The sequence below is a fragment of the Coturnix japonica genome, chromosome Z (genome assembly GCF_001577835.2).
Source record: "Coturnix japonica isolate 7356 chromosome Z, Coturnix japonica 2.1, whole genome shotgun sequence".
Lineage (NCBI taxonomy): Eukaryota > Metazoa > Chordata > Aves > Galliformes > Phasianidae > Coturnix > Coturnix japonica.
This window is the reverse complement of record NC_029547.1, coordinates 33,962,640-33,981,422: the sequence shown is the minus strand read 5'-3', so window position 1 is coordinate 33,981,422 and position 18,783 is coordinate 33,962,640. Positions and strand designations below refer to the sequence as shown.

The window sequence follows — 18,783 nt, the reverse complement described above, 5'->3', positions numbered from 1 at the left end:
TTTTTTTTTTTTAATGTGTTCTGTTTCTGTGTTACTTCAAAACGAAGGAGACATTTGGAATAACCAGCCCAGTGAATAGTTTGGTATAACTAAAATGATAATTCTAAAAAGTGAGGTGGTAAAGACAGTCTCATAAAGTAAAATATGTCCTCTGTGTCTAAAGGAGGCTGGACTCTGAGGCAGTCAATTGAAAATATAGGGCCATCTTTTCTAATTTAGAATAGTTACATTCGTTATCTTCTCATTAATTTTCTTACTATTATGCAAAATACTTAATCAGCTGTATCTGGTGAAGTTGTATACATCTTGATGATGCATACTCAAAGATAACTGACTGCACTTCAAAACTACTCATGAAAATAGTTTGTAGTGTGTACATGGGGCAGCAAGTAAATTCTTCAGATACAAAGTGGCTTGTAAAATACTTCAAAAATATTCAACAAGATTAAAGAAAAAGTGAAGAGTGGTGGGTGAATGTTCCATATCATTACTGACATGGTACTGAGTGGTTATGGAGATGTAATATTGTGTCCTGAAAGAATTCAGTGGAACTGTACAATATTTTTTTCCTTCTGTTCAGCTGGCCAAAAGTCCCATTTCCTTAAGATGTTCTTAATGAGAATAATTCCAGGGTATGGTGTGTGTCTTGTTATTTTCAAGCTGGACATAAATACATATTTTAGGAATAAAATAGTAAGTGATTTCATTCAAGGTACTTGTTGATAGCATGTGAGGATGTAGTTTCTTCTTTATTCAGATTGGAGCTCACTATGTCTGAAGTAATGCAGGGTTCACCAGGGATGGGAAACTGTGCCTAGAGACCTAATGATATTATCTTGATTCAGGAAAAAAAAACCAAAAACTTTTTCATTGACTTTATTTATGAATATCTGTGGTATTTCAGATGTGCAGGGGCCAAGCAGCTGGTTTGTCAAGAGCTATTTGCAAAGAGATAAGAAGTAGTTCTTGTTTTTTCACGTACATGTATTTTTATGAGACAATCCTGGGAAAGAAAAACATTTCTTTTTTTGGAATGTTCTTTGTTCTACCATGAAGTCCAAATAATCTGGGTCTTGTTTTCTTCTGCCTAAGAAGGAGGACCTCAGGGAAGACTGGTGTTTTGTTGGCCAGCTCCATAAAGAGCTGGAAGTTGGCTTTGTCTGTCCAGTCTAGCTCAGGAGTGTGAATGCCATCATTACATGACCACTACAGACCAAGCAGCTATCAGTCCTGATGTCACCAGTCAGTTCACCCCTGTTGGTGAGCAGCAGGTCCAGCATTGCATTTCTTTCATTGTTCTTGCCCAGTACAGGAAGCAGATGATCTGTTTCCTCAAGTAATTCAACTACTGTCCCAAGGCCGTGAAGTCCCTTTTCATGGCTTTCGGAACTGCATTCAGCTGCCTCATGGCTCCTCATGATAAGAGGATTGGCCTGGCATACTTGAACATTCATTTCTTTGCAGGGAGGAGTCATCTACAACTAACCCTTCTCTTTTTCTTTGAGGGAATAGCCTTGATACTTCTACCACACTGCAGAGGCTAGACATCTACACTGTCTCTTTTTCTGTTCTTCAACTGGTTGAAAAGTCTCTTGCTGATTCTAGGAGCTCTTGTGTAAGCATTAGTCATATCTTTAAGTATCTATTTATGTCCTCTTATACTTGCCACATTCAGTGTGAGAATTCCATTGTTTTAAAATTTTACACCTCACAGGTTGGTAACTGTAAATAAATTCTGGGTAAAAACTGATTTACTTAGGTGAATAATTGAATTTGCTTCTTTGCCAGAAGATCATTCTTTTCCATCTTAATGTTTGGGTTTTGATTTGTTTTGTTTCCTGATTATGAATTTACTAATTGAGACTCCTTCTTCAGTCTAGGAAATCCCAAAGCAGTCTGTATCAACAAGAGTTCCACTTTTTAGATTAACTGAAAGGTTAGTGCTGAGCACTGGGCTGTGCAAAATGGAGATGCAGACATTTGGATCTGAGAATCTCATTACTTCCAAGGAAGGAAACCAAGGCATGGATGAATTTCCTGTTCTTTGCCAGCTGCACTTCAGTGTTGTGTTTTGATTTGAGATGAACATTATCTAATCACAACTTTCTGCCCTGAATTTGCTTCCTTCCTTTCAGGAATGTGCACATAATGTACCTGAAGACAATTTTATTCACACTTTTCCTAAGTCACTGTAAATCTGACAGAACTCCATTACAGTCAATGGTGTAATATATTTACAAATCATCTTAGTATAAAAATCCTTAACAACATTCTCCCTAATTAAAACACGTATTCAAGTGGTTCATGATTTAGAAATACATCCTTTCATTGTTGAAACAGTTTTATTAAAATGTATTGTGGCTAATTCTTGAGGCTTTTCTGTTTTTTATTAACACAGGAAGAACGTGTGCTTGGCTAACTTACTTCATCCACTGTGATTCTTAAACTCATTGACTAATGTCAGCCAAATTTAGAGATAAAGATCTCGAAGGTAATTAAATTTTGACAGGTATTGTGAAAAATGTGGCTGAATAAAGAAGAATGTTGTTACATACATATTGGTGTATAAAGGTAATCTGGCACAAAAGTACTGATCAGAGTGGTTAGGGACTGTGTGCCAGTGCTTCATTGCTTAAGAAGCATTAGTTCCATACCTCTGCAGAACCCAAGAATGGGTTTTGTTAGCTTTTGTGCTCTTCCTTTGAAATAGGAGGCATCCATTCACATCTTCACAACAAATTTGACTGTCTTTTCTCATAACATGCTGCAGTAAATCAGAAGCCATGTGCAGGATTTGCTGGATTAAATTCTGTAGCCCAAATTAATCTATGCTCCAGGTTTAGACAGTCAGCATGATTTCTTCAGGGAAATAAACAGTCTTTGTTATAGATCTGCTTATTTTTTAAAGAAGAAGAAAGTGAATTTTCATCCATTTTATTAAGCACTGCGAGAAAACAAGATAAAATTAATTTAAAATAACTAAAATAGGATACAGATATGTGAAAAGTTTTTCTGATCTTCATCTTTGATGTATTTAAATTGAAGTGTAAATTTTGGCATCACAGGAATGTAGATGTATTCATAGAATCATAGAATTACTCAGATTGGAAAAGACCTCAAAGATCATCAAGTACAACCGCAGCCTAACCATAGTCCCCTAACTCTAACAACCCTCTGTTAAATCATATCTCTGAGCACCACATCCAAATTGCTCTTAAACACATCCAGGGACGGTGACTCAGCCACCTCCCTGGGGAGCCTATTTGGGTGTTTAACAACCCTTTCTGTAAAGAAGTGTTTCCTAACGTCCAACCTAACCTTATTTTGGTGCAACTTGAGGCCATTTCCCCTCGTCCTGTCACCTGTCACCAATGAGAAGAGACCTGCCCCACTCTCACTGTAAGCACCTTTCAGATACTGGAAGAGAGTGATAAGGTCTTCCCTCAGCCTCCTTTTCCCCAGACTATCATAAATATTGCAGATAATTAGGAAAAATATTTTTTTGAAAGGAACCTAGCAACCCTTCTCTTGTGATTTTATAATAATCACAGAATCACAGAATTGTGGGGGTTGGAAGGGACCTCCAGAGATCATCAAGTCCAACCCCATTGCAAATGCAGGCCCCCTACATCAATCTGCACAGGTTGTCATCTAGGATATAAATAGAAACTTGTCCCAAAGTGTAAGTGGGGTATCACACAAACAAAAATTATACACGCACTTAGCTTTGAGCTTGATAGGATTACTTCTATGTTGAATGTGAAGTTTGCTTAATTTTACAAAGAAGATTTCAGTGATTGCTTATATTAGCAGAAAGCAATGTTTCAAGTCTGCAATCTTATTCTGTTTCTACCAAGGCCAAAAGTTTTAATGCTGCATAAATTTTCTATGAGAACAAAATCAAAAAGTTAACACATGTAAATGTCTACTTACATGCTAGAAAAATGATGTTTTATGAGAGGCATTTTAGTTCTTGATTACAGGGACTCTCTGTCTCTCTAGTTCCTTCTGTTTTTGTTCTTTTATTTCCATATGGGCTAGCTACTCTATGCTTTGATAGAAGTGTGAACAAGCACACCCAACCTGATCCAACTCTTTATTTTCTAAACATGCTGCAGGTTAGTAAATGTAGGAAAGAACAGAAATTCAGCTCACTCTTGCACACATTTCCCTAAAACTATTATTGATGGCAATGGGTAGTCAGGAGATCAGGAAAACAGAACACAACAAGAAACTATAAAAGATTAAAACCACCATTTCGAATGGAGATCATTAACTCAAGCTGTAACTCAAATATTTTTGCAATGTGCTAAATAGTAGTCTCTGTCCAGAGAAGAAAAATGAACCAACTAGAAACCTGATTATATTTGGGAATGTTATACTAATAGGTTTTCTTTTGTCCATCACCCTAAATAATAGAAATGCTGCACATCTGAGGTTGGGTAACTGCAGATTACATACGTACACTTGTATATTTGTAGATGTACGTGCTCACTTTTAGTCCTCATAAATAAATGTACTTCTGCAGAAACCAGTACTTTTGTGCCTGCAGAAGTTGTCTAATATTTGCATACACATGGATGCACTCTAAACTGTTATTTAACAGCAGGCTAATGTATGAAGATTAACTGCAAACTATTTCGCTCTATGACGAGCAAAACAAAGATCTTATGATTGTCTGTTTTTTTAATATTATTATTATTTTTTTTTAATGGACACTGCACGAAGTTTTATGAAGGACCTGACTGTGAGGTCTTGTTTTTCAATCATATCTTTGCCAAAAAGTTGTGTTGCCAACTACAGTCTGGGTGGTGGTTCGTCCTGGTATTTTTGCAGTTGTGTTATTTAGCCTTTCTTTGCTTATTGCTAGCCAGCATACTGTTTATCGTCTCTATGATTATTGTAGGTAGGGGGTGGACTAATAATTATGAAACACAGAGAGAAAAAAAGTTACTGCAGGTTATGTGTGCAGATGGAATAGGCCCAGGAAAAACAACATAATAAAAGCATGTAGTATGTGGTTGGTGTACAACCAGGATGATATCTATCCAGCGTTGCTATTTGAAAATTTTTAATCTTCAGCTAAACTTACTGTTCCCATCCAGTTATCCAGACTATGACTGTATCTCTTTTCAAACACATAGAACAGGCATTATGAAAGCTGAATAACAGGAGACTGCAGAATAAGCAATATTTATCTTTTGCCCATAATATTCTAAATAATTAAGTCATTAAGGTCCCATGCTTTCTTATAATTGTTAATTTTCTTCTTTCAGAAAGTTCTTTCACTTGGAAATTGAAGCCAATCTAAACACACTTAACTTTTGTCTCTTCGGTCACTGTTAGGAGATAGCAGCAGTAACAGCAGCGTGTACATTCTGTGTTCAGTCCAGCCGGTAGTTAGATTCCTCTTGCTTAGTTTTAAGTGTGGCTTGTTCGTGTTCCATTTCTTCTGTATTCAAAATATTCAAGCAAAACTATTGTAGGCAGTTTTGTAGCTAAGTTTAGAAATAGCTTCCTGCGTACATTAATAGTAGAGAATTAGATATGAAAAACATCATCCATGCCTCTGACTGAGGGAAGTGCATTTTGCACTACTTGTAGTTCAGCATAATTTATTGAACAGTGGACTTGCTAGTACAAGGTAGTTGGCTGCTGGAACAGCTGGGTTTGCTTTGATTCCAATTTAAATATTGTTCGACAACAATCCAACAGAATTTGAAGGTGGTCTGATGACAGATTAAAAGTAGGGATGTGAGTTATTACTAGGACACAGGGTGTCTAATCCCGTCTCATATGTAGTTCTCAAATAAACTACAAATCATCTAAGTAAAATGTAAATCAGAGATACAGCTCTGGTCACATTGTTGTAGGTCAGCATGAACAGTTATGTAATAGCTAAGAAACAATAAAATGTATTCAATAAACAAGATCACCTGTCTTGCTTACTTAACTGTGGTGTGTAGAATTACGTTAAAAATGATTATACATTTCATTACATGTGAAGAAACTGCAAGGAAAAGTAACAGAAAAGTTTATGCTATGATTCATTTAGGAGTTTTTAAACTCCTTTAATTTTAAACTAACTTTAGTAAACTTTAGTAAAAGTTTAAAAATTTAACTTTAATTTTAAGTTATTTAACTTAATTATTCTATTAAAAGCTATTAGCTATTATTTTAAGTGTGTGGTTTTAAAAACTTCAGAATTCTTGACATTCGTTTTTGTGTAACAGAATACCTCTGAAATCAAAGGCAATCCCAATCATGAAGAATTTGCCCACACATTATGACTGTATTGAAAACTTTATTGAAAAAGAAGAAAATTGTGCTTGCAATTTTTTGTTAATTTGGGCAAGTACGGAGAAATTACCTTTGAGGCATTAGGATCTAAGCTGCATAGTTTTTTACAGTTGATTATGATAAAGTTAAGATGCCACAGCTTTCTAAGTCCCATCTTCTTTCTGATGCTTTTCTCATTTTTTGTGAGTCGTTTGATGTATATATTAGCATATTTTCCAGTTCAAACCCAGTATCCCACTACCCCAGATCCCAGATCTCTCTGTGGCTTCTCTAAAGATTAAATAAGAGGTTGAGAAGAAATCTTATTTTATTTTTGAAGAAAAACTAAATCTAGACATCTGCTATTGAATGAGAGAAGAGCTCAACTGTGTTGAGCAATGGGACAAGGAGTAATGACCTAAAACTTGCACATAGGAAGGACATACAAACATGCAGAGGAGCTTCTTTATGGTAAAGATGACAGAGTGCTGGAACAAGTTGCCCAGAGAGATTGTGGAGTCTCCTTCCATGGAGATATGCAAAACCTGTCTGGATGCCTACCTGTGTGACCTATTGTTCAGTAACTGCTGTAGCAGAGGGGTTGGATTTGATTATCTTGATGTATCTTCCAACCCCTGCAATTCTGTGATCTTTGCAGTAACTCTAATGTTTAACAAGCAGAGCAAAGAAAAGTTATTTTGTGCTACAAAGTCATACCTTGCCTGTATCTCATTGGACACGTATGGAACAGAAGATGTAGGTGTCTCGCTCCAATTTGTAGGAGGGAGGCAAGGTTCTTTGATATGTGTATACCCGGCGTGAGATTAAGAAGCAAAGGTTCAAATGTTGGTCCAACCAGTTTATTAAAGTCCTTGCTGTTTTTAGGGAGACGGGGAAGGGAAGGTAGGCGATAGGGAAAGTAGGAAATATAAGCAAAGAGTCTTTGCAGAGAGCAAAAGAGATAGTCACCACTGTGGGTCCAGCGAGGTACACAGTAGGTCCGTTGATCTCAGGAACTCGTCTGATCACTGCGGGGGATGGGAGACAGCCAGGGAGCTCCGCAGCAAGCCGGTCTCAGGGTTCTTCCGACAAAGTTTTCCCCTCAGGGAATTCTCCGTCAAAGATGTCTTTGGGAGTTTGTCTCCAAAGTCCCCAGTTTAGCCAAGGCCTTTTATCCCCCATTTCGGCGGGGGTTTTTCTTCTTCTTTGAAGTTTGACTCAGCATTTTTGGGAACGTATCTCGAGCAAACACTGAACTTCAAAGCAAGCAGATAAACACACTTTGTAGTAGGGATTTAAACCAGCTTTTGTGATATTCCTGGCCCACAGATGAGCCAGCAAAGGAGGGGGGGGGGTCTCTGTTGCCAGACACAAGCATTATCGCCTTCTTCAGTGGTCAGCTCCTTCGAGCAGCACCCCTGAAGAAAACTGCTCGTCCTGCTTCTGCTTATCTTTGCAATCGGAAGCAGAAACACTATGGCACAATGACACCCACCACCCACCCCCAAGGACACTTAACAGTTGTTAGTCAGAGTCTTATCATCAGGAAGGCCTCATGAAGCAAACTTTGAGACAACAAAAGAAAACCAGTTCTGACTTTCACAGTAGAAAATGACATTTTAAAAAGTGATTGTTGCTTCAAATTGGTATAAAAAATTAGTGAATAGTAATGGTAAGTAAATGGTAAATTTAGAGTTTCTCTTGGCCTCAGTAGAAGTCCCATTTAAAAAAGGAATAAATCACAAGCAGGTGATGATAAATAAGATTAACGTGATCAGAACATTCAGTAGCAATGATTTGACTTCATAAGTTAAATGCGTTCAAGAATAGAACTGTTTGTATTCTCCTAGGATCCTTTCTGATATTTATTGATGGGGATGATTATAAAGGGAAAAGGGTAGGGTGCATTATGCATGCTGTCAGTTTGCCATCCCTTCTCACAGTAATGTAATCCTTTAATTGATTAGGAGTGTGCTCAAATTATCAGAAGAGTGGAAGTGGATAAAGTGACAGTGCTGGAAAGAAAACAGGTTGAAGCAATCAAGAATCTTTGGGAAGACCCAGGAATTCAAGAGTGCTATGACAGACGGAGAGAGTACCAGCTCTCAGATTCTGCTAAGTAGTAAGTACTCTACATAAGCACAAGAAGAACCCAGACTTAATGAAGTTAAAGTTCTGTCTGGTTTTATTATCTATCCCTATGTCTCTGTTGGCCTGCAATAGACAGAAGATTTTAAGGTGGGATAGTGAAACAATTTAATCTGAGATTTTCTGAAGGTCCTGGAAACATCAACCCTCCCAGCTTTGAGTTCAGCACAGCTGGTACCTAACTGAGTTTCCCATAGGGGAAATCATGGAAATCAGCTCTAAAAAGTACATTAACAACAAACAGGCATTTCACAAAGCTTATAATTATACTAAAATTTTAGACTGTAGGTAAAAATGAAGACGATTCAGTAGTTTTCCTGGAACTTAATTATGAAAAATGATAGCTTTAAGAGAACAGAAAAATTACATTTTTGTTTATAACGAAGTTGAGATGTTGGATTCCAGTGAGGAACATTTAGATTGGGCATTTATGGTAAACTTGGGATTCAAAATGGTTATACTTGGAAAGCATTCCACATGACAGCCTGTTCTATCTATCTTCCTTTTCTATGAAGTCAACTAAAATTGAAAATGAGTTCTATTTTAGGTTTGATTAAGTATTTATTTTACTGTTAATTACAATTGAGATCTTTAACAATTTGTGACATTTCTGGACAGGAGGAATTTTCTCATCCAAAATAGAAAACTTGGAAAAAGTGAGAACATTTTTTATTTTTTTTGTGCCCAAGTGAGGGATGACTGGGCAGCAATAGGAAGAAAAAGCTCTGATCTTCTCCTTCTTTCACCAAATAGAAAGAGGGAATCAGTGCTTAAATTTGTTTTCTGCTATGATCACCTTGAACGATTTGGAATACAGTTTACACTTTCTGCAGGCCATGTTAGCATTTTTGGATGATCAAGTGTTGCCGTCTAGTGTTGTGAAGATAGAATGCAGATGAGTACACCTGGCATAAGTTCCTTGTTTATGACTTCCTCACACTCTGCTCATTTATTTCAGCACAACAGTGTTATCCTAGAAGCTAATCCCAGCTGTATATGAAAAGCATATGAGTCTTGTGCAGCTAAGGAAGGCTAAGTCAAGAATGATGGCATGGACAGAAAATGCATTAAATGCATTGTCTTCTGTATAAAATATATAAGGTTGATACATTCATGTGTGCAACACTTTACATTAACTATTCTTCTGAATCCTATCCAGCAGCCTTTGAGGTTTGTGTGCAATATTAGCATCACAGGAGAAGTGCCTGGAGGTAGAAAAAATGTTGCTAAACAATTACATTAGCAAAGATTATACAAATAAATCGTTTTTTTGTTTGTTTGTTTGTTTGGTTTTTTTAAATATTCTGTCTGAATCATAGACATAGGTGTCAAGTAAGTGGAAGTTTTTATAGCTTTATGCCAGCAACAATTCTGCTTACACGAACTGAACAAATGGTATTTCTCTTCATTTGCTTTTGTGGGAAAAGTTTTGTACTGCTGATCAGCGCCCTTGTTTTGAATCTGTTGATTGAATGACTAGAGTGCGTTAATCTTGCTTCTTTTGTGTATTTAACTTTTCAGTTATCTTACTGACATTGATCGTATTGCTATGCCCTCGTTTGTGCCAACTCAGCAAGATATTCTTAGAGTCAGAGTGCCAACTACAGGAATTATCGAGTACCCTTTTGATTTAGAAAATATTATATTTAGGTAAGATAACCTGTTGAATGGTTCAGTGGTCAGTAATGAAAGTAGTTGCTGAAACTTGACTTCTAAGGTCTTCAAGCTTTTGCTTTCAGTTGATATGGTATTGATATAGTATATATATTCAGCACTTTGCTGTCTGGATTTAGTCCTCAAATTTCTCATGATAGAAACTATTCAAAAACATAAATTTTAAAATATACATTAAAAAAGCTATTCTATTCAAACAACTCAATTACTGTATATTCTGATCAATCTGTTTAATTACAAAGTCTGGAAGTTTGGGAGGGGTGGGAGGTGGGAAGGAGGTGCAGAGGAAAGGCATTTTAATAATAGTCATATCAGAATATATTTTTTTTCCTCTTTTGAACTAACAGTTACTACCTCCCAAAATTGATTATTGTAGGAAACAGCTAAATAATCCCCTCAGATTTTTTCTGGTCTACCATAGGATTTTGATGTGGAAGTAAGATATTTGTGAGAGTTTTGATTGTTGAGTTAGGAGATGTGAATAAACTGTATCAGAGGAGGAACAGAAGGGATATTGGAGTTGGAGGAGAAGCAAAATGGTTCATGTTTAGATCCGCTTTTGTTAAAACATCTACCAACAGAGCACAATATTTTGTACTTAAATTTTAAACAGAACAATGCTAATATACAAAATCCATGGTTCAGGTGTATTTCAGTTAGGCAAGCTATTACAAGGCCCTGGAGTACATTTAAAATATATAAAGTCATTTACGACAATGACTGATATGTTAACTTCATTTCTTGTTAATAGGATGGTGGATGTGGGTGGCCAAAGGTCAGAAAGGAGGAAATGGATTCATTGTTTTGAAAGTGTTACTTCCATCATATTCTTAGTGGCATTAAGTGAATATGATCAAGTATTGGCAGAATGTAACAGTGAGGTAAGGAGTGGATGTATCTTCATTATGTACAGGAAAAGGGATGAACATTATTAAGAAATACAGCATTTTTATGCCTTTCCTAAAATTATTCATGCATACTGGAACTACATTGGGAAGTTCATCAAGCAGTCTTGAAGTTATATTAAAATTAGGAGCCTGCCTGTAAAAAAGTGGAATCTACCTTAAAGTAAAACACGATCTTAACATATTTTAAATGTGTCATATATATGAAAATGACCATCAGCAGTATTCTAAGTGAAATTCCTTTAATCATCATTCTTTATTAAAATCTCTGTCACTTCAGAATAAATTTGTGTATGAATTAAAGAGAATGAAGACAAAGTAAATTTAAGTTCACCTCCTTTCCAAGGTTAGAAAATGTAGGATGAGCTATCCCATCTGTTCCAGAATGCCATCACCAGCAGAGGCCAGATGTTGCTAGGAACAACAAAATAGTGTGAAAAACAAACGCGGCTTCACTTGCTGAAGGGTTATTTATTGTAATTTAAGAATGAATCTTCAAAGATTCATGTCATCTTTTGACATATGATCATGGGTGACTAAGTAATCTTATTTTTAGTTCCACCACCATTTTGTTGTGTTTACTTTGGACATTAGGAAAGAAGGTAAATACCAAAGTGGCTACCATCACAGATTTGTGTCCAGTAACTTCAACCAGCGATCTCCAAATATGCTGTTCCTTAAGTCTCTCTTGAAATGGACAGCATGATTGTTAGTATGGCTGATTACTTACACTCTTGTCCTTTAGCTCTGTTACATTACAGAATCATAGAATGGATTTGTTTCCGCCCCACTACTCACATAACAGGGCCAAATCAGCCCATAAATTGTTGACAGAGGGGAGCTTTGAGATGACCTATTTTCAACACCTCTGTCACCAGCAGGATTGCCACCCTCCAGATCTGACTGCCCAGGATTCCATTCAACCTGGTCTTGAATGCCTCCAGAGATGGGGCCGCCACAGCATCTCTGAGCAACTTATTGCAGTACCTCACCACCTTCTAAATAAAACATCTATTTATAGCATCCAACATAAATCTCTCTTTTAGTTAGACCCCCCAACTCCCCCACCACAGCACTGCTCTCAAGTAATTGTTCTTCCAGTCTGTACATATCTGGGGTTGCCTCAACCCAAGTGCAATACCTTGCACTTGGTCTTGTTAAACCTCATCTGATCCTCATGTGATCACTTTTGGGCATGTCCAGGGCCCTTTGGCTGGCATCCCTCCCTTCTATTTTTAAAACTACATCACTCAACTTGGCTGAGGATACATTCAATCCCTGTCACTGATAAAGATATTTAAGAGCTCTAGTCCCAAGAGAGGTCCCTGGACAGTACTCTTGACTGATCTCCACCTCCACACAGACCCACTGACAACAGCCCCCTGACTGTGACCATCTAGACAGTTCTTTATCCACTGAATAGTCTAGCCTTCAAACCCACATCTCCAATTCAGAGATAAGGATGTAGTGTCAGAATCAAAGGCCTCGCACAGCTCCAGGTAGACAATCTTTTGCCCTTCCTTTGTACACTGATGCAGTGACTCCAACATAGAAGGCCACCAGATTGGTCAGGCACAATCTGCCCTTGATGAAGTTGTGCTGGCTTTCAGATCTACTCTACATCTCATATATGCCTTAGCATATCCTTCTGGGAGGATCTGCTCCACAGTCTTTCCAGGCACAGGTGTGAGGCTCACTGATCTGGAGTTCTCCAGGTCTTCCTTTCTCCCTTATTAGAGGGAATTATAGAATACCTACAAAGATCAATGAGTCCAAATCTTGGATCTATACAGAACCACCTCAAATTCAAACCCTATGTCTGGGAGCATTGTCCAAACACCTCTGGAACTCTGATAGCCTGAGGCCATGACCAGTGCCTTGAAGAGCCTGCTCCATGCCAACCACCTCCACCTTAACTCAACCTGATTCTGCCCTGATGTTCTTCTATGCCTTCTGCTCAGGTCTTGCTGCTGTCACCAGATAAGAGATCAGTAAGATGGGAGATCAGATGTATCCTGCCTCCCACTGGTGAGGTCAGCTGAGACTTTCACTGAGCAGAGACTTTCACAGGCCTTACTAATTAATTCATACAAAGCCTCCAATAATCAAGGCTTACCTTGATTTCTTGTCCCATTTTCCCATTCACAGTGGTGGTCCAAAAGCCAGTAAATTTTATTTTATAAAATATAGAACACAAACAGTAATAATCAACTACTACAATTTACAATTGTAGTAGTTGATTACAATTTTGCTTAATAAAAGTTATGTGTATATATATATAAATGCACAAATTAAACAAAAAAGACTTTAAAAGAAGCCTTTATGATCTCTGGTTAATAATTTACACATGCTGCATTTTAGAGAGTTGTAACTTCATATTAATTTTTGTTGTAGAATCGAATGAAAGAAAGCAAGGCCTTATTTAAAACCATCATTACATACCCGTGGTTTCTGAATTCTTCAGTCATTTTGTTTTTAAATAAAAAAGATCTTCTAGAAGAGAAAATCATGTATTCCCATCTAATTAGCTACTTTCCAGAATACACAGGTAAGCATTCATCCTTGACTATGCTGACAAAGATACATAAATCAGCTAGATTTTGCTCATTGAATGGAGAAGGGAAAGTAAAATTACACAGCATATTTCATATATTTCATATCTACACTCTTTCAGTCTCTGCTTTATTTTTAATTCATTTTAACTGAACTATTGAAGAAAGATGTATTATTTTAATAGCACTGTCACTATTAAGTAAACAGAAGCACTCTTTCCACCTTGAATTGTCCAAAAGAAAATCACGGATGTATTCCGCCACTTAATACAGTATCATATAATGTACTACTTATAGTGGAAACAAAGATCCCCTTCCTGAATAAAGTCCTGTTTACTGTGTATTTGCTGTATAAAATTTCTCTCACAGTCTTTGAGATATTTCAGCAGTGTAGCAATCAAAATATGCTGGGTGATTTGCTCTTTGTAGCTATTTCCTATTTAAATGTACAATTAGCCTGCTCAATGCCACCATGAGTGTCTTTCCTGATGTGTAGTTTTTTTACTGTTTAAAAGCACCAATTATGTTTTTGAGCAGGACCTAAGCAAGACGTCAAAGCTGCAGGAGACTTCATTTTGAAGCTGTATCAGGATCAGAATCCTGAAAAGGAAAAGGTCATCTACTCCCACTTCACCTGTGCCACAGACACAGAAAATATTCGTTTCGTCTTTGCTGCTGTCAAGGACACAATCCTACAACTAAATCTGAGGGAGTTCAATCTGGTTTAAATTAAATACGTGTTTGCATCCATAAGGTGTGATTTACTGAAAGCACAGCATGTGTTGACTGAAAAAGAGGTGTCTTATAAATTCCAGGGATGAGAGGATGGTTTTATATTTATTGAAATACAGATCAAGAGAAGTATTAAGTCTGAGTTTCCAAGTTTACTTTTTAGCATACACATTTAAAATTCTATTTTCCATATTAGTTTCATCTGTGAGTTACTTTGTGACTGCTGTGGAAACTAAGTATACTAAAAAATGCACACAGCTACATCACTCCCCAAGCTGTATTTGCTTTTCATTCTTCATTTTGTTTTTAGTTTTTAAAATAATCTTATCATTTACCATCACAGCTTATCATTTCTAAGGCATCACTGGTAAGCCAGTGTTATTTTAAGGAGGAAGGTCTTTTAAAAATTCTTGTTCTAAGCAATATGGTTGAAAGACTAGGGCAAGGATAAACATGCTAAACTTTTTAGAAATATGTCCTGATTGTTTTGATAGAAAAAACTCATGGCATGTTCCTAGGAAGCATTACAGATTATTATTTATTCTGATTTTAATATAGCCTTGCATTCCTGTTTAGATGTCTAATAATAATAGCATATCATTTGCAGTTAAAGAATGAGAGATTTGCACCTTGTAGGTACCCAGTGGAGTTTGCTGTTTTCTTAAGGGAAAAAGGTTTTCTCAAATAGCAAGTTATGTAGTGAATGTTCTCAGCACTCACTGCTTTAGTGACTGGTGTATCGCCCACACGGTAATCCAGTCCTTACATTCCTTCAAATCAATAAAGTAACTTGCACTAACTGCTTTTCATACCTTGCACTTTCCCTTCACTGAGTTGCACAGGTAGTTTTACATGGATTAGAGAGAAGAAAAACCTCTCCTCTAGAGATTTCCAGCCATCACTTCTCCACTCATTCAGCTACAAATTTCTCCATTAATGATGGCAGCTTCATTAGTAGCTCAATCAGTTTTCATTCACCCAGTCAAAAATTCTCAGACAAACAACATCTTAAGGACGTTAGACTGGAAAACTCTTTTTACCCATTATAAAACCCCATTGGTAGTCAATGGCGTTTAATCATCTAACCCAGGAGCACTCATAAAGGACTTGTTTTAGTGGGACCTCCTGCTAATAGCATTCATTCTGCTCCAAAAATGTGCTTAGATTCTCTAAGATTTCTTGTCTTGAAATCCATATCTACCGAAGCTCTACATTACTTCCAAACTTCTATTTATAAGAACACAAAAGGACTAAAATGCCAACTTTTCCCAGGGCAGCAGATTTAATGGAGGAAAGCACATAAAATGTCCAAGTGGTTGAACGACTTGATTTCTGCAAAATTCAGTGGATAGAAGTCTAGACTCTCTGCTTCATACCTGAGTCAAAGTTTGCTATCTACCTGAAAAGTACCTTGATGTCAGGAATCCAGGAGTTGGGTTTTGCTGGAGTACAAGCACAGAATGACCTCCACATTTTACCAAACCCATCAGTATGAGCTCTTATTTAACACTTTGCAAGCAATGCTTTAAAGCATCTTTAAGGGTACTACTGAAGTCATGAATCTGCATATAATAGTCTGCATGACACAGGAAATGAATACTTGGAAAGATTAAAAAAATGTGGAAGAGACCCAGCAAAATGAAAATTCAGTTTCACTCCTATTTCACTGTTACTCTCCTATCATCAAACCTGTTTAACAGCCACCTTTGTTTCAGCCCTTGATACATTATTCAGGAGATGAATGACCAAAAATAAATGGTATGGATGCTCTTATACTCCTTGTAGGAGGGAACTTAAAAGTGAATTTACTCATTCTTTGAAGTATTAAAACAAAACATAGAATTCTTTTATCAGATGTGCCCTGCAAACAAAAAGTTCTATTCTAAAATCTTGTGTCTGCTGTGAGTGGAATTTTAGATACTTAGATCTCATTTAGAGTCACAAAAGCAAAACCAGTGACAAAGACTGTGATTGTACTTCTTGTGCCAGATAATAAAACTTAAGCTCTTCAATGATACTTATATGTATATGTACACATGTAAGGAAAGTCCAAAGGAATCTGTTGGTAAAAATAGCAGTCAAATCTTAAATGGGCAATAAATGGGCAAATCCAAAGGAAGCAGAAGGTGTTTGTTATGTGCTAATTCATTCCGTTTTGGACAGAAAAGCATAAGGCTCTCAAGCATGTAATACACCAAATATAAAAATCTGCGTTTCAAGAGAAGATAATGCAAACATTTTCTGTATGGAAACTATAATATGCTATGTAAAATTTTCACCAGTTTCATGAGACAAACATTTTAATTAAACTCATCCTACCAAAGGTAAAGACTACCATCTGTATTCTTCTCTCATTGACGCTGCTACAACAGAAGTTCATTCTACTGTCTTGTCAGAGGTGAATTTGATCTGTCAATTTCTACTCAACAAATTCTGAGTAATAACATCACTTGTAAGAAACCACCAAACAATTAATGCAGTGTATGAGGAATGAAATGAAAACAATAATCATATTCCACTCAAAATTCAGTTTGCTTTATTGAAGGTGGAGAAGAGGTTGGGTTGGGGCAGCAGGAAGGCAGGAAAGAGGGCAGAAACCAAAAAGAAGTCATGCTCAGTAAATGCATGCAGCTGAACAAAAGGGGGTGCAAGCATTTATTAGACTGTTGATTTTAGAACACTGCATAATACAGTCACCTGCACCTTGCAGCTCTGTTAGTCAACATATTTGATTCGACATTTGGTCACTCCTTCCATAGAGGTAATTTTACAAGTAACAAAATACTGCTGAAAATCTAAATGACATTTTGAAAGAAAATAAGTTCATGTAACATATGTCTAGAATAGAAACAATTCTTCATTAAAGGCCATGGTATTCTTTAGGCACTACAGTGGACAGGCTTAAATGTCTATATTTTTATTTTTGTTGAGATTGCCATGCATATTTGCATGTAAATGTTCACTGAAAATGAATACATTTGTTCTACATTCTTGTTAGAAAAAAGATATTTTGAGATTTGAATTACACACACCAGAGTGGACATCTCAAATAATGTGCAAAAAGCAATCCAGTGAACTACATAATAACATATCTGAATCCCTTTCTCCTTTTCCAAAATTGCTTTATGAAAAGAAATTGAAGTCTACTGAAGTATGGCAAAATTCACTCATGATTGCATGGATAAAGCATAAGGAAAAAACAAAGGAAAGAGATAAATTAACTGAGTAGAAGAACTGAACTACAGAAAACCGTGTTATTGTAACATGCTGAGACAAGGAGGGAGGTGGTGAAGGGTTCTGTATTGCATTTTATACACTGTGAATGCTGATTGAACCAGCAGACTTTGAGGTTTCTAATTCTCAAAGCTTTCTGTTAGCACAGAAACTCAAAATAATATATACTTTATAACAAAGCTGGATTTTGGGGGAATTTTATCTTTTCCAAAGTATAAACTTAACCACAGACACACATATCTAGGATAATTCCTTCAACTTTAATGATTAAATTGTTCAAATACCACTGAAGAACCAGCTGTGGTTTCAGAAACAAGAGCAAAATAAAGGACAACTGTGCTAAGAACTGGAGATGAAGCATTGAAACAGAACCTCTGTGAAGAGAAAGTAGAATAAATTAAAGAGATAAACAAATGGGAATGTATCATATGCTTGCTTGCAAGAGATATCAGAAGTGAAAATTCAGTACAAAAGAAATACCAGGGATATGGGAGAAGAAGAGGCAATTGAAAGTATCAAAGAATGAAGATCATGATGTGGCTGTAAATTGAAGTATCCCACCTATAATTAACAGTCATAGATTAAAAGAAAAACAAACAAACAAAAACAACCAAAACAAAACGACAACAAAAATACAAAAAAAAAAAAAAAAAAAAAAACAACCATAAAAAAAAACCCCAAAAAACCAGATGTTTTGTCAACTAGTGACAATATTTATCTAAGCCAAAGTACTATCTTGTATGACTATAACCTGAGTTAGTGGTCCTGGTATGAGTTTTTTGCACAAACAATTGGAGTAAAACAGTCATTCCCATAGCACAGAATTCACTTTGCCATTAATGGGAAAAAGTACAATTAAATATGTGTCTTGTAATCAACTAAATGGTTACTCAACATCTAAGTCAAGATGCAGAGTAAACTAAATAGCTGCACTTGCAGGTCAGCATGCTCATTGTTTCAGATTTTACAATAATGCAGGAACTTGGATCTGTTGAGCACCACTAGCAGTGTAGGAAGCATAAAATATCAAACATATAAACATTCCAAACAATTGTTACGAAAGAATAGTTTGGAAGTACATACCACTAATTTTGAAGACTTTCAAAATGGAAACTTATGGAAGCTTTCATGTAATGCTGTATTGCTCCCTGTACTTTCTAATCAACTGCAGTAATCATTCACTCAACAATACCATAATGAATACATCTGAGAAGGAAGCAGCATCGCACACATTCCTGCTCTACCTATTAAAGTTCTGC

General features: G+C 36.5%; 1 protein-coding gene across 2 annotated transcripts in view; it reads left to right on the top strand.

Annotated features, from left to right (window-relative positions):
- The window catches only part of GNA14 (G protein subunit alpha 14), a 52,512-nt gene extending 35,888 nt beyond the window's left edge, over positions 1-16,624 (top strand). For both annotated transcript variants that reach the window (XM_015849193.2, XM_032441372.1), the window contains exons 3-7: positions 8,247-8,401; positions 9,949-10,077; positions 10,853-10,982; positions 13,401-13,554; positions 14,096-16,624. In XM_015849193.2, the coding sequence (XP_015704679.1) occupies positions 8,247-8,401; positions 9,949-10,077; positions 10,853-10,982; positions 13,401-13,554; positions 14,096-14,286 (759 nt within the window). In that variant the 3' untranslated portion in view covers positions 14,287-16,624. The remainder of the gene's footprint in view (positions 1-8,246; positions 8,402-9,948; positions 10,078-10,852; positions 10,983-13,400; positions 13,555-14,095) is intronic.
- The last annotated feature ends 2,159 nt before the right edge of the window (positions 16,625-18,783 follow it).